The sequence below is a fragment of the Pseudophryne corroboree genome, chromosome 4, assembly GCF_028390025.1.
Source record: "Pseudophryne corroboree isolate aPseCor3 chromosome 4, aPseCor3.hap2, whole genome shotgun sequence".
In the NCBI taxonomy this organism is placed as follows: Eukaryota; Metazoa; Chordata; class Amphibia; order Anura; family Myobatrachidae; genus Pseudophryne; species Pseudophryne corroboree.
This window is the reverse complement of record NC_086447.1, coordinates 547,403,446-547,423,794: the sequence shown is the minus strand read 5'-3', so window position 1 is coordinate 547,423,794 and position 20,349 is coordinate 547,403,446. Positions and strand designations below refer to the sequence as shown.

The 20,349-nt window shown below is 46.0% G+C and overlaps 1 protein-coding gene across 2 annotated transcripts in view; it reads left to right on the top strand.

Annotated features, from left to right (window-relative positions):
• LOC134909933 (pantetheinase-like) overlaps positions 1–18,853 on the top strand; it is a 96,327-nt gene extending 77,474 nt beyond the window's left edge. For both annotated transcript variants that reach the window (XM_063917360.1, XM_063917357.1), the window contains one exon: positions 18,260–18,853. In XM_063917360.1, the coding sequence (XP_063773430.1) occupies positions 18,260–18,367 (108 nt within the window). In that variant the 3' untranslated portion in view covers positions 18,368–18,853. The remainder of the gene's footprint in view (positions 1–18,259) is intronic.
• The last annotated feature ends 1,496 nt before the right edge of the window (positions 18,854–20,349 follow it).

Here is a 20,349-nt window from a genome sequence, read left to right as displayed (position 1 = left end):
GCAGATAACTTGTCATCTGAGATAGATACCCTGGACAGGGATAACGTGCTTTTGATTCTGGGTCATATCAGGGACGCTGCAGCATATTTAAAAGAAGCTGAAAGGGTTATTGGCCTTTTGGGATCAAGGGCCCATGCCATGGCAGTCTCGGCCAGGAGGGCATTGTGGATTCATCAATGGAATGCTGATGCTGATTCGAAGAAGGCTATGGCGTCTCTGCCGTCATTTCTCTAACGTCCTAGTGGATGCTGGGGACTCCGAAAGGACCATGGGGAATAGCGGCTCCGCAGGAGACTGGGCACAAAGTAAAAGCTTTAGGACTAGCTGGTGTGCACTGGCTCCTCCCCCTATGACCCTCCTCCAAGCCTCAGTTAGATTTTGTGCCCGAACGAGAAGGGTGCAATCTAGGTGGCTCTCCTGAGCTGCTTAGAGTAAAAGTTTAAACAGGGACAATATATTATTGACTATAGAGCATTTAAAGGATGCATTCCTATATATGCGAGATGCACAGAGAGACATTTGCACTCTGGCATCAAGAGTAAGTGCGATGTCCATTTCTGCCAGAAGAGGATTATGGACGCGACAGTGGTCAGGGGATGCGGATTCCAAACGGCATATGTAAGTATTGCCGTATAAAGGGGAGGAGTTATTTGGGGGCGGTCTATCGGACCTGGTGGCCACGGCAACGGCTGGGAAATCCACCTTTTTACCCCAAGTCACCTCGCAGCAGAAAAAGATACCGCCTTTTCAGGCTCAGTCCTTTCGTCCCCATAAGGGCAAGCGGGCAAAAGGCCACTCATATCTGCCCCGGGGCAGAGGAAGGGGAAAAAGACTACAACAGACAGCTTCTTCCCACGACCAGAAGCCCTCCCCCGCTTCTTCCAAGTCCTCAGCATGACGCTGGGGCCTTACAAGCGGACTCAGGCACGGTGGGGGCCCGTCTCAAGAATTTCAGCGCGCAGTGGGCTCACTCGCAAGTGGACCCCTGGATCCTGCAGGTAGTATCTCAGGGGTACAAATTGGAATTCGAGACGTCTCCCCCTCGCCGGTTCTTGAAGTCTGCTTTACCAACGTCTACCCCCGACAGGGAGGCGGTATTGGAAGCCATTCACAAGCTGTATTCCCAGCAAGTGATAATCAAGGTACCCCTCCTACAACAGGGAAAGGGGTATTACTCCACGCTGTTTGTGGTACCGAAGCCGGACGGCTCGGTGAGACCCATTTTAAATCTGAAAACCTTGAACACTTACATAAAAAGGTTCAAGTTCAAGATGGAGTCACTCAGAGCTGTGATAGCGAACCTGGAAGAAGGGGACTACATGGTGTCTCTGGACATCAAGGATGCTTACCTCCATGTCCCAATTTGCCCTTCTCACCAAGGGTACCTCAGGTTTGTGGTACAGAACTGTCACTATCAGTTTCAGACGCTGCCGTTTGGATTGTCCACGGCACCCCGGGTCTTTACCAAGGTAATGGCCGAAATGATGATTCTTCTTCGAAGAAAAGGCGTCTTAATTATCCCTTACTTGGACGATCTCCTGATAAGGGCACGGTCCAGAGAACAGTTAGAGGTCGGAGTAGCACTATCGCAAATAGTACTACGACAGCACGGATGGATTCTAAATATTCCAAAATCGCAGCTGATTCTGACGACACGTCTGCTGTTCCTAGGGATGATTCTGGACACAGTACAGAAAAAGGTGTTTCTCCCGGAAGAGAAAGCCAGGGAGTTATCCGACCTAGTCAGGAAACTCCTAAGACCAGGCCAGGTGTCAGTGCATCAATGCACAAGGGTCCTGGGAAAGATGGTGGCTTCTTACGAAGCGATTCCATTCGGCAGATTCCACGCAAGAACTTTTCAGTTGGATCTGCTAGACAAATGGTCCGGATCGCATCTTCAAATGCATCAGCGGATAACCCTGTCTCCAAGGACAAGGGTGTCTCTCCTGTGGTGGTTACAGAGTGCTCATCTCCTAGAGGGCCGCAGATTCGGCATTCAGGATTGGGTCCTGGTGACCACGGATGCCAGCCTGAGAGGCTGGGGAGCAGTCACACAGGGAAAAAATTTCCAGGGCTTGTGGTCAAGCATGGAAACGTCACTTCACATAAATATCCTGGAACTAAGGGCCATTTACAATGCCCTAAGTCAGGCAAGGCCTCTGCTTCAGGGTCAGCCAGTATTGATCCAGTCGGACAACATCACGGCAGTCGCCCACGTAAACAGACAGGGCGGCACAAGAAGCAGGAGGGCAATGACGGAAGTGGCAAGGATTCTTCGCTGGACGGAAAATCATGTGATAGCACTGTCAGCAGTGTTCATTCCGGGAGTGGACAACTGGGAAGCAGACTTCCTCAGCAGACACGATCTTCACCCGGGGGAGTGGGGACTTCACCCGGAAGTCTTCCACATGATTGTAAACCGTTGGGAAAAACCAAAGGTGGACATGATGGCGTCTCGCCTCAACAAAAAACTGGACAGATATTGTTCCAGGTCAAGGGACCCTCAGGCAATAGCTGTGGACGCTCTGGTAACACCGTGGGTGTACCGGTCAGTGTATGTGTTCCCTCCTCTTCCTCTCATACCAAAAGTACTGAGAATCATAAGAAGGAGAGGAGTAAAGACTATACTCGTGGCTCCGGATTGGCCAAGAAGGACTTGGTACCCGGAAATTCAAGAGATGCTCACGGAAGACCCGTGGCCTCTACCTCTAAGACAGGACCTGCTCCAGCAGGGACCATGTCTGTTCCAAGACTTACCGCGGCTGCGTTTGACGGCATGGCGGTTGAACGCCGGATCCTGAAGGAAAAAGGCATTCCGGATGAAGTCATCCCTACCCTGATCAAAGCCAGGAAGGATGTAACCGTACAACATTATCACCGTATTTGGCGTAAATATGTTGCGTGGTGCGAGGCCAGGAAGGCCCCTACGGAGGAATTTCAACTGGGTCGATTCCTGCATTTCCTGCAAACAGGACTGTCTATGGGCCTCAAATTAGGGTCCATTAAGGTTCAAATTTCGGCCCTGTCGATATTCTTCCAAAAAGAACTAGCTTCTGTACCTGAAGTTCAGACATTTGTCAAGGGAGTACTGCATATACAGCCTCCTTTTGTGCCTCCAGTGGCACCTTGGGATCTCAATGTAGTGTTGGGATTCCTAAAATCACATTGGTTTGAACCACTCACCACTGTGGACTTGAAGTATCTCAGTTGGAAAGTGGTAATGCATGCTGTTAGCCCTGGCTTCAGCCAGGCGTGTATCAGAATTGGCGGCTTTATCCTATAAAAGCCCTTACCTAATTTTTCATACGGACAGGGCAGAATTGAGGACTCGTCCTCAATTTCTCCCTAAGGTGGTTTCAGCATTTCACTTAAACCAACCTATCGTGGTGCCTGCGGCTACTAGGGACTTGGAGGATTCCAAGTTGCTGGACGTAGTCAGGGCCCTGAAAATATATGTTTCCAGGACGGCTGGAGTCAGAAAATCTGACTCGCTGTTTATCCTGTATGCACCCAACAAGCTGGGTGCTCCTGCTTCTAAGCAGACGATTGCTCGTTGGATTTGTAGTACAATTCAGCTTGCACATTCTGTGGCAGGCCTGCCACAGCCAAAATCTATAAAAGCCCATTCCACACGGAAAGTGGGCTCATCTTGGGCGGCTGCCCGAGGGGTCTCGGCTTTACAACTTTGCCGAGCAGCTACTTGGTCAGGGGCAAACACGTTTGCTAAATTCTACAAATTTGATACCCTGGCTGAGGAGGACCTGGAGTTCTCTCATTCGGTGCTGCAGAGTCATCCGCACTCTCCCGCCCGTTTGGAAACTTTGGTATAATCCCCATGGTCCTTTCGGAGTCCCCAGCATCCACTAGGACGTTAGAGAAAATAAGAATTTACTTATCGATAATTCTATTTCTCATAGTCCGTAGTGGATGCTGGGCGCCCATCCCAAGTGCGGATTGTCTGCATTACTTGTACATAGTTATTGTTACAAAAATCGGGTTATTGTTGTTGTGAGCCATCTTTTCAGAGGCTCCTTCTGTTATCATGCTGTTAACTGGGTTCAGATCACAAGTTGTACGGTGTGATTGGTGTGGCTGGTAATGAGTCTTACCCGGGATTCAAAATCCTTCCTTATTGTGTACGCTCGTCCGGGCACAGTATCCTAACTGAGGCTTGGAGGAGGGTCATAGGGGGAGGAGCCAGTGCACACCAGCTAGTCCTAAAGCTTTTACTTTGTGCCCAGTCTCCTGCGGAGCCGCTATTCCCCATGGTCCTTTCGGAGTCCCCAGCATCCACTACGGACTATGAGAAATAGAATTATCGGTAAGTAAATTCTTATTTTTTACCTTATGTTCCTGCAACAAAAGAAAACGCCCCACTATCAGATGCAGTCCTTTCGGCCCAATAAATACAAAAAAGGACGAGGATCCTCCTTCCTTGCTGCGAGAGGAAGAGGAAAGGGAAAAAGGTCACAGGCTGTGGCAAGTTCCCAAGAACAGAAGTCCTCTCTGGCTTCTACCAAATCCACCGCATGACGCTGGGGCTCCTCTGCGGGAGTCCGCACCAGTGGGGGCACGTCTCGAACTCTTCAGTCAGGTCTGGGTTCGCTCGGACCTGGATCCTTGGATATTAGAAATAGTAAACCAAGGGTACAAATTAGAGTTTCAAGACGTACCCCCTCACCAATTTTTCAAAACGGCCTGGCCAGCTTCTCTTCCAGAAAGGGAGGCTGTATGCGCTGCGATACTAAAGCTGTGTCAAAATCAAGTCATTGTCATGGTACCCGCATCACAACAGGGGGAGGGTTTTTATTCGAGTCTGTTCGTAGTACCGAAGCCGGATGGCTCGGTCAGACCGGTTCTGAACCTAAAATCCCTCAATTTCTTTCTAAAAAAATTAAAATTCAAGATGGAATCTCTCCGAGCAGTGATCTCCAGTCTGGAGGAGGGGGATTTTATGGTGTCGGTTGACATAAAGGATGCCTACTTACACGTCCCCATATATCCTCCGCATCAGGCTTACCTGAGGTTTGCTGTTCAGGATTGTCATTACCAATTTCAGACGTTGCCGTTTGGTCTGTCCACTGCTCTGAGGATTTTCACCAAGGTTATTGCGGAAATGATGGTTCTCCTGCACAAGCAGGGAGTCACAATTATCCCATACTTGGACGATCTCCTCATAAAGGCGAGATCCAAGGAACAATTGCTGAAAAACGTTGCACTCTCTCTGACGATTCTGCAACAACATGGTTAGCTCCTAAACTTGTCAAATTCACAGTTGGTTCCGACGACACGGCTGTCGTTCCTGGGTATGATTCTGGATACAGAATTACAGAGAGTTTTTTCTTCCAGTGGAAAAGACTCTGGAAATACAGAACTTGGTAAATCAGATTCTGAAACCGGCAAGAGTGTCGATTCTACAATGCACTCGGTTGATGGGGAAGATGGTGGTGGCCTACGGGGCCATTCAGTATGGCAGGTTCCATGCCAGGGTGTTTCAGTGGGACCTGCTGGACAAGTGGTCCGGGTCTCACCTGGACATGCACCGGAAAATATTCCTACCTTCCAGGACCAGGATCTCCCTTCTGTGGTGGCTGCACGGTTCTCACCTTCTGGAGGGACACAGGTTCGGGATTCAGGATTGGATCCTGGTGACCACAGATGCAAGTTTCCAAGGCTGGGGAGCAGTCACACAGGGGAGAAATTTTCAGGGAAAATGGTCAAGCCAGGAAGCTTGTCTGCACATAAACATTCTGGACAACATAACAGCAGTGGTGTACATAAACTGCCAGGGCGGAACAAAGAGCAGAGTGGCATGGCCGAGGCCACGAAAGTTCTTCGCTGGGCGGAGAGACATGCAAGCGCTCTGTCAGCGCTCTTCATTCCAGGAGTGGACAACTGGGAAGCAGACTTCCTCAGCAGACACGATCTCCATCCAGGAGAGTGGGGTCTTCATCAAGAGGTCTTTGCAGAAGTGACAAGTCGTTGGGGAATTCCTCAAATAGACATGATGGCCTCCCGCCTCAACAAGAAACTTCAGAGATATTGTTCCAGGTCAAGGGACCCTCAAGCGATGGCGGTGGACGCCCTAGTGACACCGTGGGTGTTTCCGTCGGTATACGTGTTCCCTCCACTTCCACTCATTCCAAAGGGGATAAAGATGATAAGAAGAACAAGGGTTCAGGCGATACTTATTGTTCCAGATTGGCCAAGGAGGGCCTGGTATCCAGATCTTCAGGAATTGCTCATAGAAGATCCCTGGCCTCTTCCTCTACGGGAGGACCTGTTACAACAAGGACCGTGCGTGTATCAAGACTTACCACGGCTGCGTTTGACGGCATGGCGGTTGAACGCCAAATCCTAGTCCGGAAGGGTATTCCCAGTGAAGTCATTCCCACACTTCTTCAGGCTAGAAAAGAAGTAACGGCAAAGCATTACCACCGTATTTGGTGGAAATATGTGTCTTGGTGTGAATCCAAGAAGGCTCCTACGGAGGAATTTCACCTGGGGCGTTTGCTCCATTTTTTGCAAGCAGGTGTGGATGCGGGCCTAAAGTTGGGCTCAATTCAAGTACAAATTTCGGCCTTATCAATTTTCTTTCAGAAATAATTGGCCTCCCTTCCAGAAGTTCAGACCTTCGTGAAAGGCGTACTACACATCCAGCCTCCCTTTGTGCCCCCAGTGGCACCATGGGATCTGAATGTGGTGTTGCAGTTCTTGCAATCTCATTGGTTTGAACCTTTGCGTAAAGGTTGAGTTAAAATTCCTTACTTGGAAAGTAGTCATGTTGTTGGCCTTGGCATCCGCAAGGCGGGTATCTGAATTGGCGGCTTTGTCTCACAAAAGCCCCTATTTAATCTTCTATGCTGATAGAGCGGAGTTGAGAACTCGTCAGCAATTTCTGCCAAAAGTGGTTTCATCATTTCACGTAAACCAGCCTATTGTGGTGCCAGTGGCTACTGACGCCTTGGTGGAATCGAAGTCTCTCGATGTGGTCAGAACTTTGAAAATCTATGTCGCCAGAACGGCTCAAATTAGGAAAACAGAGGCTCTGTTTGTCCTGTGGGCTCCCAACAAGGGGCTCCTGCGTCCAAGCAGACTATTGCACGCTGGATCTGTAATACGATTCAGCAAGCTCACTCTACGGCAGGATTGCCGTTACCGAAATCTGTGAAGGCCCATTCTACCAGAAAGCTGGGCTCATCCTGGGCGGCTGCCCGAGGGGTCTCGGCATTACAGCTTTGCCAAGCTGCTACTTGGTCGGGATTAGAGATGTGCACCGGTCATTTTTCGAGTTTTGGTTTTGGATTCGGTTCTGCTGCCATGTTTTGGATTCGGATGATTTTTTGTCAAAACATCCCTGAAAATTTTTTGTCGGATTCGGGTGTGTTTTGGATTCGGGTGTTTTTTTTCAAAAACCCCTCAAAAACAGCTTAAATCATAGAATTTGGGGGTAATTTTGATCCTATAGTATTATTAACCTCAATAACCACAATTTCCACTCTTCCAGTCTATTCTGAACACCTCACACCTAACAATACTATTTTTAGTCCTAAAATTTGCAGAGGCCGCTGGATGACTAAGCAAAGCGACCCAAGAGGGCGGCACAAACACCTGGCCCACCTAGGAGTGGCACTGCAGTGTCAGACAGGATGGCACTTAAAAAAATTGGCCCCAAACAGCACATGATGCAAAGAAAAGAGAAAAAGAGGTGCACTGTGGTCGCTGGACGGCTAAGCTAAGCGACACAAACACCTCAATATCACAGGAATTATTCGTTCTAATCAATGGTATTATTGGTCCAAATCACTGGAAGAAAATGACAAAATCACTGAAATTATTCATTCTAATCAATGGTATTATTGGTCCAAATCACTGGAAGAAAATGACAAAATCACTGGAATTATTCGTTCTAATCAATGGTATTATTGGTCCAAATCACTGGAAGAAAATGACAAAATCACTGGAATTATTCGTTCTAATCAATGGAATTATTGGTCCAAATCACTGGAAGAAAATGACAAAATCACTGGAATTATTCGTTCTAATCAATGGTATTATTGGTCCAAATCACTGGAAGAAAATGGAATGGATGGATACTTGCAGTGACACAGAGCTGCAAGATACAGCAATGGCCTACTGTACACAACAATATACTGTTGGGTCACCAAAATGCTGCACTGTAAATCTGTAATACTATATATATTGCTCACAAAAATGCCACACAGATATGGAATGGATACTTGCAGTGACACAGAGCTGCAAGATACAGCAATGGCCTACTGTACAATTATATACTGTTAGTCACCAAAATGCTGCACTGTAATACTATATATATACTGCTCACAAAAATGCCACACAGATATGGAATGGATACTTGCAGTGACACAGAGCTGCAAGATACAGCAATGGCCTACTGTACTGTACTACTATAATTATTATATAGATGACAGATATAAAGTTACATTGTGGGGGAATCCACCAGTATACGTTCTGTCACCAGGTACCAGTGAATGACCACATCATGTATATAGGTGACAGATATAAAGTCACATTGTGGGGGAATCCAGTATACGTTCTGTCACCAGGTACCAGTGAATGACCACATCATGTATATAGGTGACAGATATAACGTTACATTGTGGGGGAATCCAGTATACGTTCTGTCACCAGGTACCAGTGAATGACCACATCATGTATATAGATGACAGATATAAAGTTACATTGTGGGGGAATCCAGTATACGTTCTGTCACCAGGTACCAGTGAATGGCCACATCATGTATATAAGTCTTATACTGGTGGTCCCCAGTCCCCACAATGCAGCACACTGATCAGATATTTGCAGCACACTGAGCACAGATATTTGCAGCACACTGAGCACAGATTACAGGGCTTTTCAGGGAGAGAACGCTGCCACGTCCTCTCTGTTCAATCTCCAATGCACGAGTGAAAATGGCGGCGACGCGCGCCTCCTTATATAGAATGCGAATCTTGCGAGAATCCGACAGCGGGATGATGACGTTCGTAGAGATGTGCACTTGAAATTTTTCGGGTTTTGTGTTTTGGTTTTGGGTTCGGTTCCGCGGCCGTGTTTTGGGTTCGACCGCGTTTTGGCAAAACCTCACCGAATTTTTTTTGTCGGATTCGGGTGTGTTTTGGATTCGGGTGTTTTTTTCAAAAAACACTAAAAAACAGCTTAAATCATAGAATTTGGGGGTCATTTTGATCCCAAAGTATTATTAACCTCAAAAACCATAATTTCCACTCATTTTCAGTCTATTCTGAATACCTCACACCTCACAATATTATTTTTAGTCCTAAAATTTGCACCGAGGTCGCTGGATGACTAAGCTAAGCGACCCTAGTGGCCGACACAAACACCTGGCCCATCTAGGAGTGGCACTGCAGTGTCACGCAGGATGGCCCTTCCAAAAAACCCTCCCCAAACAGCACATGACGCAAAGAAAAAAAGAGGCGCAATGAGGTAGCTGTGTGAGTAAGATAAGTGACCCTAGTGGCCGACACAAACACCTGGCCCATCTAGGAGTGGCACTGCAGTGTCACGCAGGATGGCCCTTCCAAAAAACCCTCCCCAAACAGCACATGACGCAAAGAAAAAAAGAGGCGCAATGAGGTAGCTGTGTGAGTAAGATAAGTGACCCTAGTGGCCGACACAAACACCTGGCCCATCTAGGAGTGGCACTGCAGTGTCACGCAGGATGTCCCTTCCAAAAAACCCTCCCCAAACAGCACATGACGCAAAGAAAAAAAGAGGCGCAATGAGGTAGCTGTGTGAGTAAGATAAGCGACCCTAGTGGCCGACACAAACACCTGGCCCATCTAGGAGTGGCACTGCAGTGTCACGCAGGATGTCCCTTCCAAAAAACCCTCCCCAAACAGCACATGACGCAAAGAAAAAAAGAGGCGCAATGAGGTAGCTGTGTGAGTAAGATAAGCGACCCTAGTGGCCGACACAAACACCGGGCCCATCTAGGAGTGGCACTGCAGTGTCACGCAGGATGTCCCTTCCAAAAAACCCTCCCCAAACAGCACATGACGCAAAGAAAAAAAGAGGCGCAATGAGGTAGCTGTGTGAGTAAGATAAGCGACCCTAGTGGCCGACACAAACACCGGGCCCATCTAGGAGTGGCACTGCAGTGTCACGCAGGATGGCCCTTCCAAAAAACCCTCCCCAAACAGCACATGACGCAAAGAAAGAAAGAGGCGCAATGAGGTAGCTGTGTGAGTAAGATAAGCGACCCTAGTGGCCGACACAAACACCGGGCCCATCTAGGAGTGGCACTGCAGTGTCACGCAGGATGGCCCTTCCAAAAAACCCTCCCCAAACAGCACATGACGCAAAGAAAAAAAGAGGCGCAATGAGGTAGCTGTGTGAGTAAGATAAGCGACCCTAGTGGCCGACACAAACACCGGGCCCATCTAGGAGTGGCACTGCAGTGTCACGCAGGATGGCCCTTCCAAAAAATACTCCCCAAACAGCACATGACGCAAAGAAAAATTAAAGAAAAAAGAGGTGCAAGATGGAATTGTCCTTGGGCCCTCCCACCCACCCTTATGTTGTATAAACAGGACATGCACACTTTAACCAACCCATCATTTCAGTGACAGGGTCTGCCACACGACTGTGACTGAAATGACGGGTTGGTTTGGACCCCCACCAAAAAAGAAGCAATTAATCTCTCCTTGCACAAACTGGCTCTACAGAGGCAAGATGTCCACCTCATCATCATCCTCCAATATATCACCGTGTACATCCCCCTCCTCACAGATTATCAATTCGTCCCCACTGGAATCCACCATCTCAGCTCCCTGTGTACTTTGTGGAGGCAATTGCTGCTGGTCAATGTCTCCACGGAGGAATTGATTATAATTCATTTTAATGAACATCATCTTCTCCACATTTTCTGGATGTAACCTCGTACGCCGATTGCTGACAAGGTGAGCGGCGGCACTAAACACTCTTTCGGAGTACACACTTGTGGGAGGGCAACTTAGGTAGAATAAAGCCAGTTTGTGCAAGGGCCTCCAAATTGCCTCTTTTTCCTGCCAGTGTAAGTACGGACTGTGTGACGTGCCTACTTGGATGCGGTCACTCATATAATCCTCCACCATTCTTTCAATGGTGAGAGAATCATATGCAGTGACAGTAGACGACATGTCCGTAATCGTTGTCAGGTCCTTCAGTCCGGACCAGATGTCAGCATCAGCAGTCGCTCCAGACTGCCCTGCATCACCGCCAGCGGGTGGGCTCGGAATTCTGAGCCTTTTCCTCGCACCCCCAGTTGCGGGAGAATGTGAAGGAGGAGATGTTGACAGGTCGCGTTCCGCTTGACTTGACAATTTTCTCACCAGCAGGTCTTTGAACCTCTGCAGACTTGTGTCTGCCGGAAAGAGAGATCCAAGGTAGGCTTTAAATCTAGGATCGAGCATGGTGGCCAAAATGTAGTGCTCTGATTTCAACAGATTGACCACCCGTGAATCCTTGTTAAGTGAATTAAGGGCTCCATCCACAAGTCCCACATGCCTAGCGGAATCGCTCCGTGTTAGCTCCTCCTTCAATGTCTCCAGCTTCTTCTGCAAAAGTCTGATGAGGGGAATGACCTGACTCAGGCTGGCAGTGTCTGAACTGACTTCACGTGTGGCAAGTTCAAAGGGCATCAGAACCTTGCACAATGTTGAAATCATTCTCCACTGCTCTTGAGACAGGTGCATTCCACCTCCTATATCGTGCTGAATTGTATAGGCTTGAATGGCCTTTTGCTGCTCCTCCAACCTCTGAAGCATATAGAGGGTTGAATTCCACCTCGTTACCACTTCTTGCTTCAGATGATGGCAGGGCAGGTTCAGTTGTTTTTGGTGGTGCTCCAGTCTTCTGTACGTGGTGCCTGTACGCCGAAAGTGTCCCGCAATTCTTCTGGCCACCGACAGCATCTCTTGCACACCCATGTCGTTTTTTAAAAAAGTCTGCACCACCAAATTCAAGGTATGTGCAAAACATGGGACGTGCTGGAATTTGCCCAGATTTAATGCACACACAATATTGCTGGCGTTGTCCGATGCCACAAATCCACAGGAGAGTCAAATTGGGGTAAGCCATTCCGCGATGATCTTCCTCAGTTGCCGTAAGAGGTTTTCAGCTGTGTGCGTATTCTGGAAAGCGGTGATACAAAGCGTAGCCTGCCTAGGAAAGAGTTGGCGTTTGCGAGATGCTGCTACTGGTGCCGCCGCTGCTGTTCTTGCGGCGGGAGTCCATACATCTACCCAGTGGGCTGTCACAGTCATATAGTCCTGACCCTGCCCTGCTCCACTTGTCCACATGTCCGTGGTTAAGTGGACATTGGGTACAACTGCATTTTTTAGGACACTGGTGAGTCTTTTTCTGACGTCCGTGTACATTCTCGGTATCGCCTGCCTAGAGAAGTGGAACCTAGATGGTATTTGGTAACGGGGGCACACTACCTCAAGAAATTGTCTAGTTCCCTGTGAACTAACGGCGGATACCGGACGCACGTCTAACACCAACATAGTTGTCAAGGCCTCAGTTATCCGCTTTGCAGCAGGATGACTGCTGTGATATTTCATCTTCCTCGCAAAGGACTGTTGGACAGTCAATTGCTTACTGGAAGTAGTACAAGTGGGCTTACGACTTCCCCTCTGGGATGACGATCGACTCCCAGCAGCAACAACAGCAGCGCCAGCAGCAGTAGGCATTACACTCAAGGATGCATCGGAGGAATCCCAGGCAGGAGATGACTCGTCAGAATTGCCAGTGACATGGCCTGCAGGACTATTGGCATTCCTGGGTAAGGAGGAAATTGACACTGAGGGAGTTGGTGGGGTGGTTTGCGTGAGCTTGGTTACAAGAGGAAGGGATTTACTGGTCAGTGGACTGCTTCCGCTGTCGCCCAAACTTTTTGAACTTGTCACTGACTTATTATGAATGCGCTGCAGGTGACGTATAAGGGAGGATGTTCCGAGGTGGTTTACGTCCTTACCCCTACTTATTACAGCTTGACAAAGGCAACACACGGCTTGACACCTGTTGTCCGCATTTCTGTTGAAATACTTCCACACCGAAGAGCTGATTTTTTTGGTATTTTCACCAGGCATGTCAATGGCCATATTCCTCCCACGGACAACAGGTGTCTCCCCGGGTGCCTGACTTAAACAAACCACCTCACCATCAGAATCCTCCTGGTCAATTTCCTCCCCAGCGCCAGCAACACCCATATCCTCCTCATCCTGGTGTACTTCAACACTGACATCTTCAATCTGACTATCAGGAACTGGACTGCGGGTGCTCCTTCCAGCACTTGCAGGGGGCGTGCAAATGGTGGAAGGCGCATGCTCTTCACGTCCAGTGTTGGGAAGGTCAGGCATCGCAACCGACACAATTGGAGTCGGACTCTCCTTGTGGATTTGGGATTTCGAAGAACGCACAGTTCTTTGCGGTGCTACTGCTTTTGCCATCTTGAGTCTTTTCATTTTTCTAGCGAGAGGCTGAGTGCTTCCATCCTCATGTGAAGCTGAACCACTAGCCATGAACATAGGCCAGGGCCTCAGCCGTTCCTTGCCACTCCGTGTGGTAAATGGCATATTGGCAAGTTTACGCTTCTCCTCCGACAATTTTATTTTAGGTTTTGGAGTCCTTTTTTTACTGATATTTGGTGTTTTGGATTTTACATGCTCTGTACTATGACATTGGGCATCGGCCTTGGCAGACGACGTTGCTGGCATTTCATCGTCTCGGCCATGACTAGTGGCAGCAGCTTCAGCACGAGGTGGAAGTGGATCTTGATCTTTCCCTAATTTTGGAACCTCAACATTTTTGTTGTCCATATTTTAATAGGCACAACTAAAAGGCACCTCAGGTAAACAATGGAGATGGATGGATACTAGTATACTTATGGATGGACTGCCGAGTGCCGACACAGAGGTAGCTACAGCCGTGGACTACCGTACTGTGTCTGCTGCTAATATAGACTGGATGATAATGAGATGAAATCAATATATATGTATATATAATATCACTAGTACTGCAGCCGGACAGGTATATATATTTATTATGTAATGACTGATGACGGACCTGCTGGACACTGTCAGCTCAGCAGCACCGCAGACTGCTACAGTAAGCTACTATAGTAGTATGTATAAAGAAGAAAGAAAAAAAAAAAACCACGGGTAGGTGGTATACAATTATGGATGGACTGCCGAGTGCCGACACAGAGGTAGCTACAGCCGTGGACTACCGTACTGTGTCTGCTGATAATATAGACTGGATGATAATGAGATGAAATCAATATATATGTATATATAATATCACTAGTACTGCAGCCGGACAGGTATATATATTTATTATGTAATGACTGATGACGGACCTGCTGGACACTGTCAGCTCAGCAGCACCGCAGACTGCTACAGTAAGCTACTATAGTAGTATGTATAAAGAAGAAAGAAAAAAAAAACCACGGGTAGGTGGTATACAATTATGGATGGACTGCCGAGTGCCGACACAGAGGTAGCTACAGCCGTGGACTACCGTACTGTGTCTGCTGATAATATAGACTGGATGATAATGAGATGAAATCAATATATATGTATATATAATATCACTAGTACTGCAGCCGGACAGGTATATATATTTATTATGTAATGACTGATGACGGACCTGCTGGACACTGTCAGCTCAGCAGCACCGCAGACTGCTACAGTAAGCTACTATAGTAGTATGTATAAAGAAGAAAGAAAGAAAAAAAAACCACGGGTAGGTGGTATACAATTATGGATGGACTGCCGAGTGCCGACACAGAGGTAGCTACAGCCGTGGACTAACGTACTGTGTCTGCTGATAATATAGACTGGATGATAATGAGATGAAATCAATATATATGTATATATAATATCACTAGTACTGCAGCCGGACAGGTATATATATTTATTATGTAATGACTGATGACGGACCTGCTGGACACTGTCAGCTCAGCAGCACCGCAGACTGCTACAGTAAGCTACTATAGTAGTATGTATAAAGAAGAAAGAAAAAAAAAAACCACGGGTAGGTGGTATACAATTATGGATGGACTGCCGAGTGCCGACACAGAGGTAGCTACAGCCGTGGACTACCGTACTGTGTCTGCTGATAATATAGACTGGATGATAATGAGATGAAATCAATATATATGTATATATAATATCACTAGTACTGCAGCCGGACAGGTATATATATTTATTATGTAATGACTGATGACGGACCTGCTGGACACTGTCAGCTCAGCAGCACCGCAGACTGCTACAGTAAGCTACTATAGTAGTATGTATAAAGAAGAAAGAAAGAAAAAAAAACCACGGGTAGGTGGTATACAATTATGGATGGACTGCCGAGTGCCGACACAGAGGTAGCTACAGCCGTGGACTAACGTACTGTGTCTGCTGATAATATAGACTGGATGATAATGAGATGAAATCAATATATATGTATATATAATATCACTAGTACTGCAGCCGGACAGGTATATATATTTATTATGTAATGACTGATGACGGACCTGCTGGACACTGTCAGCTCAGCAGCACCGCAGACTGCTACAGTAAGCTACTATAGTAGTATGTATAAAGAAGAAAGAAAAAAAAAAAACACGGGTAGGTGGTATACAATTATGGATGGACTGCCGAGTGCCGACATAGAGGTAGCTACAGCCGTGGACTAACGTACTGTGTCTGCTGATAATATAGACTGGATGATAATGAGATGAAATCAATATATATGTATATATAATATCACTAGTACTGCAGCCGGACAGGTATATATATTTATTATGTAATGACTGATGACGGACCTGCTGGACACTGTCAGCTCAGCAGCACCGCAGACTGCTACAGTAAGCTACTATAGTAGTATGTATAAAGAAGAAAGAAAAAAAAAGAAAAACACGGGTAGGTGCTAGGTGGTATACAATATTATATATATATTATATACAATTATATATATATATATATATATATATATATTAAACTCATAAACTGGTGGTGATTATTAAACTGGTGGTCAGGTCACTGGTCACACTATCAGCAACTTGCAAGTAGTACTCCTGAGTCCTAAGCAGACAATCACAATATATATTATACTGGTGGTCAGTGTGGTCACAAACAATGGCAGTGTGGCACTCTGGCAGCAAAAGTGTGCACTGTACGTTATATGTACTCCTGAGTCCTGCTCTCAGACTCTAACTGCTCCCCACTGTCAGTGTCTCCCCCACAAGTCAGATAATACAGTCACACTATCTCTATCACTTCAGCAAGTACTAGTAGTAGTAGTACTCCTCCTAATGCTCCCCAAAATTAATACTGTGTCTCTCTCTGTCTCACTCTCTTCTCGAATCTCTATAAACGGAGAGGACGCCAGCCACGTCCTCTCCCTATGAATCTCAATGCACGTGTGAAAATGGCGGCGACGCGCGGCTCCTTATATAGAATCCGAGTCTCGCGATAGAATCCGAGCCTCGCGAGAATCCGACAGCGTGATGATGACGTTCGGGCGCGCTCGGGTTAACCGAGCAAGGCGGGAAGATCCGAGTCGCTCGGACCCGTGTAAAAAAAACTGAAGTTCGGGCGGGTTCGGATTCAGAGGAACCGAACCCGCTCATCTCTAGACGTTCGGGCGCGTTCTGGTTAACTGAGCAAGGCGGGAAGATCCGAGGCTGCCTCGGAACCGTGTAAAATGGGTGAAGTTCGGGGGGGTTCGGATCCCGACGAACCAAACTCGCTCATCTCTAGTCGGGATCAAACACTTTTGCAAAGTTTTACAAGTTTGATACCCTGGCTGAGGAGGACCTCTTGTTTTGTCAATCGGTGCTGCAGAGTCATCCGCACTCTCCCGCCCGTTCTAGAGCTTTGATATAAACTCCATGGTTCTTGAACCATCCCCAGCATCCTCTAGGACGTATGAGAAAATAGGATTTTAATACCTACCGGTAAATCCTTTTCTCTTAGTCCGTAGAGGATGCCGGGCGCCCGTCCCAGTGCGGGCTGTATCTGCATTTATTGGTTATGGTTACACACATGTTGTGTTGCGTTCAGTCACTCTGTGGCTGATGTTAGTCATGCCGTTGCATGCGTTGTTGTTGAATGCCATGTTGTACAGCATGTTTGAGTTGTGAGCTGGTATGTATCTCACCTTAGTTTAAAAATTAAATAAATCCTTTTCCTCTAAATGTCCGTCTCCCTGGGCACAGTTCCTATAACTGGAGTCTGGAGGAGGGGCATAGAGGGAGGAGCCAGTTCACACCCCTTTTAAAGTCTTAAAGTGACCATGTCTCCTGCAGATCCCGTCTATACCCCATGGTTCTTGAAGCAGCTCCAGCATCCTCTACAGACTAAGAGAAAAGGATTTATCGGTAGGTATTAAAATCCTATTTTTTAATATGCTACCACCCTTACCAATATATTTTGAACTGCAATGACTGTCTTTTCTTCATTTCCAACTGTTTCCACAACGTACACGTTACTTTTGTTGTAGTACTGTTTTATTATTTATCTTTGATTAATGTCCTTTTTACATTTACGTAAGTGGATTTCATTCTCATGTCTCTAGTAATAAATTATATTTTAGGTTTTCACAAAAAACTGTATTATAGATATTAAGCTACCAAATCTAACAAAATATTATGAACATACATCTAAATGAAATAGAGAAATGAAGCAAAAGGAAGATCATGCAGTAGATTGCGCAAATGCTATCAATCATAAAGAATAAAATCTATAAAATATATAATAAAAGAAAACAATGCCTCCCTTTTATGTTGTCATGGAATCCAGGAGATATTTTGAATGGTAATATAGAGCATGACATGGTCTAATATATAAACCATAGGTGATGTCTCACATGGAGATGCTAAAGTAGATTGCCACTTATACAACAGACTTTTGGGGTAATCCTTTTAAGGTAAGTGCTAACAGAATAACACCTGGTACCAAAGCATGTCACAAAATGTTTTCGTTAATCCCTTGATCTTTGTGGTGGACTATGCTTGTCCCAACGACCATAAATGAGGGGAGAAAGACACGCCATCTACTACATTTCCTTTTATTTCATACATTTAAATGAATTATTAGATACAATAACCTTACCACAATTGTAAGAACATTGTGATATAAATACATTATTTGGTAGCACAAATCTTTCACTAATGTATATTTTGTTTTATCATAGTAATTTTTGTATAATTTTTGTGTTTTTCCAGGTATTGAATGATGGACGCCTTATTAGCCAATCTGGTATTTCTTCACATCCACTATTAAGTGCATCTCTTTTTGGAAGATGGTATGAAAAAGACCCAAGTGGAAAGTGAAAATATAAACAGAAAGATAAAAATTTTATTTTAGGTTATATGTAATTAGAGTAGAATTCTTATCTGTAACTTAGTAACATAGTAAAATAGTTAATGAGGTTGAAAAGAGGCAAAATGCCCATTGGGTCCAACCTGTAATCTGTCTTAAACCGAGTTCATTATAATGTCCCAATTGAAATAATGTTTTATGTTTAGTTATCAACTGTAAATCATGTTCCTCCCAGATTAACAATGTCAATATTTTAAATACTATAACCTTGGATATCTTTTTCAGTCAGAAATGTATCCAATCCGTTTTTAAATGCAGATATATTTAAATGCAGATATAGAGTCCACCATTACACCTTCTCTGGAAGGGAATTCCAGATCCTTATTGCCCTAACAGGGAAGAACCCTTTCCTACATTGCGTATTAACTCTCCTCTAGCCTCAGTGAGTGACCTTGTGTCTTATACAGAGTTCTTTTAATAAACAATTCCTCTGATAACTCTTTGTAATGTCCTTTTATATATTTGAAGATATTAATAATGTCTCCTCTTAGACACCTCTTTTCTAGTGTATACAAATTCAACATAGTAAGCCTTTCCTCGTACTCCAGTCCCTCTAGCTCTTTAATCAATTTAGTAGCACGCCTTTGAACCCTTTCAAGTTCACAGATATCTGTTTTATAATGTGGTGCCCAAAATTGAACACAATATTCCAGGTGCGGACGTACCAATGATTTGTATAGCGGCAGGATTACACTCTAGTCCCTTGTCTCAATACCCCGTTTTATGCACGCCAGCACCTTACCAGTGGCGTAACTAGAAATTTTTCTCCCCCAAGCCAAAAAATTCTTCGGCGCCCCCCCCCCCACATCCCCCATAATTGTCACTATTAAAGGGACAAACATGTGCCGCAAAAGGGGCGTGGCTTCATTGGAACGGGCGTGGCTTTGCATAAAGGGGCGTGGCATTGCAGGAAAAGACTACCTTATACCCCAGTTTGCATTGCAACCTGCACGCCCAGACGTTGGCCACCACAGGAAAGAAAAATAGTCCTGATTCATGCCCCTTACATTATTTGTCATTTTTCCTCCTTATAGTAATGCCCAGTATACATTATGCCACATACTGCAATGGCCCTTAGACATTATGCCACACACAATAATGCACATGACACAATATGCACACACCATAATACCCCCGACACATTATGCCACACACCGTAATGCCCCCGACACATTATGCCACACACCGTAATGCCTGTGACACATTATGACATGAATCACAATGCCCGTTATACATTATGCTACACACTGCAATGCCCCTGATACATTATAGCACATACAATGCCTGTGACACATTATGACACACACTGCAATGACCCTGAGACATTATACCACATACCACAATGCCCGTGATATAGTATACAACACACCGTAATGCCTGTGACACATACCGCAATGCCCGTTATACCCTATGCCACACACCGCAATGCCCGTTATACATTATGCCACACTGCAATGACCCTGAGACATTATACCACATACCACAATGCCCGTGATATAGTATACAACACACCGTAATGCCTGACACATTATGACACACACTGCAATGTCCGTGATACATTATGCCACACTGCAATGACCCTGAGACATTATACCACATATCACAATGCCCGTGATATAGTATACCATACACCGTAATGCCTGTGACACATACCGCAATGCCTGTTATACCCTATGCCACACACCGCAATGCCCATTATACATTATGCCACACTGCAATGCCCCTGAGACATTATACCACATACCACAATGCCCGTGATATAGTATGCCACACACCGTAATGCCTGTGACACATTATGACACACACCGCAATGTCCGTGATACATTATGCCACACACCATAATGCCCATTACACATTAAGTCAGGCCTGGCCAACCTGTGGCTCTCCAGATGTTGTGAAACTACACATCCCAGCATGCCCTGCCAGAGTTTTA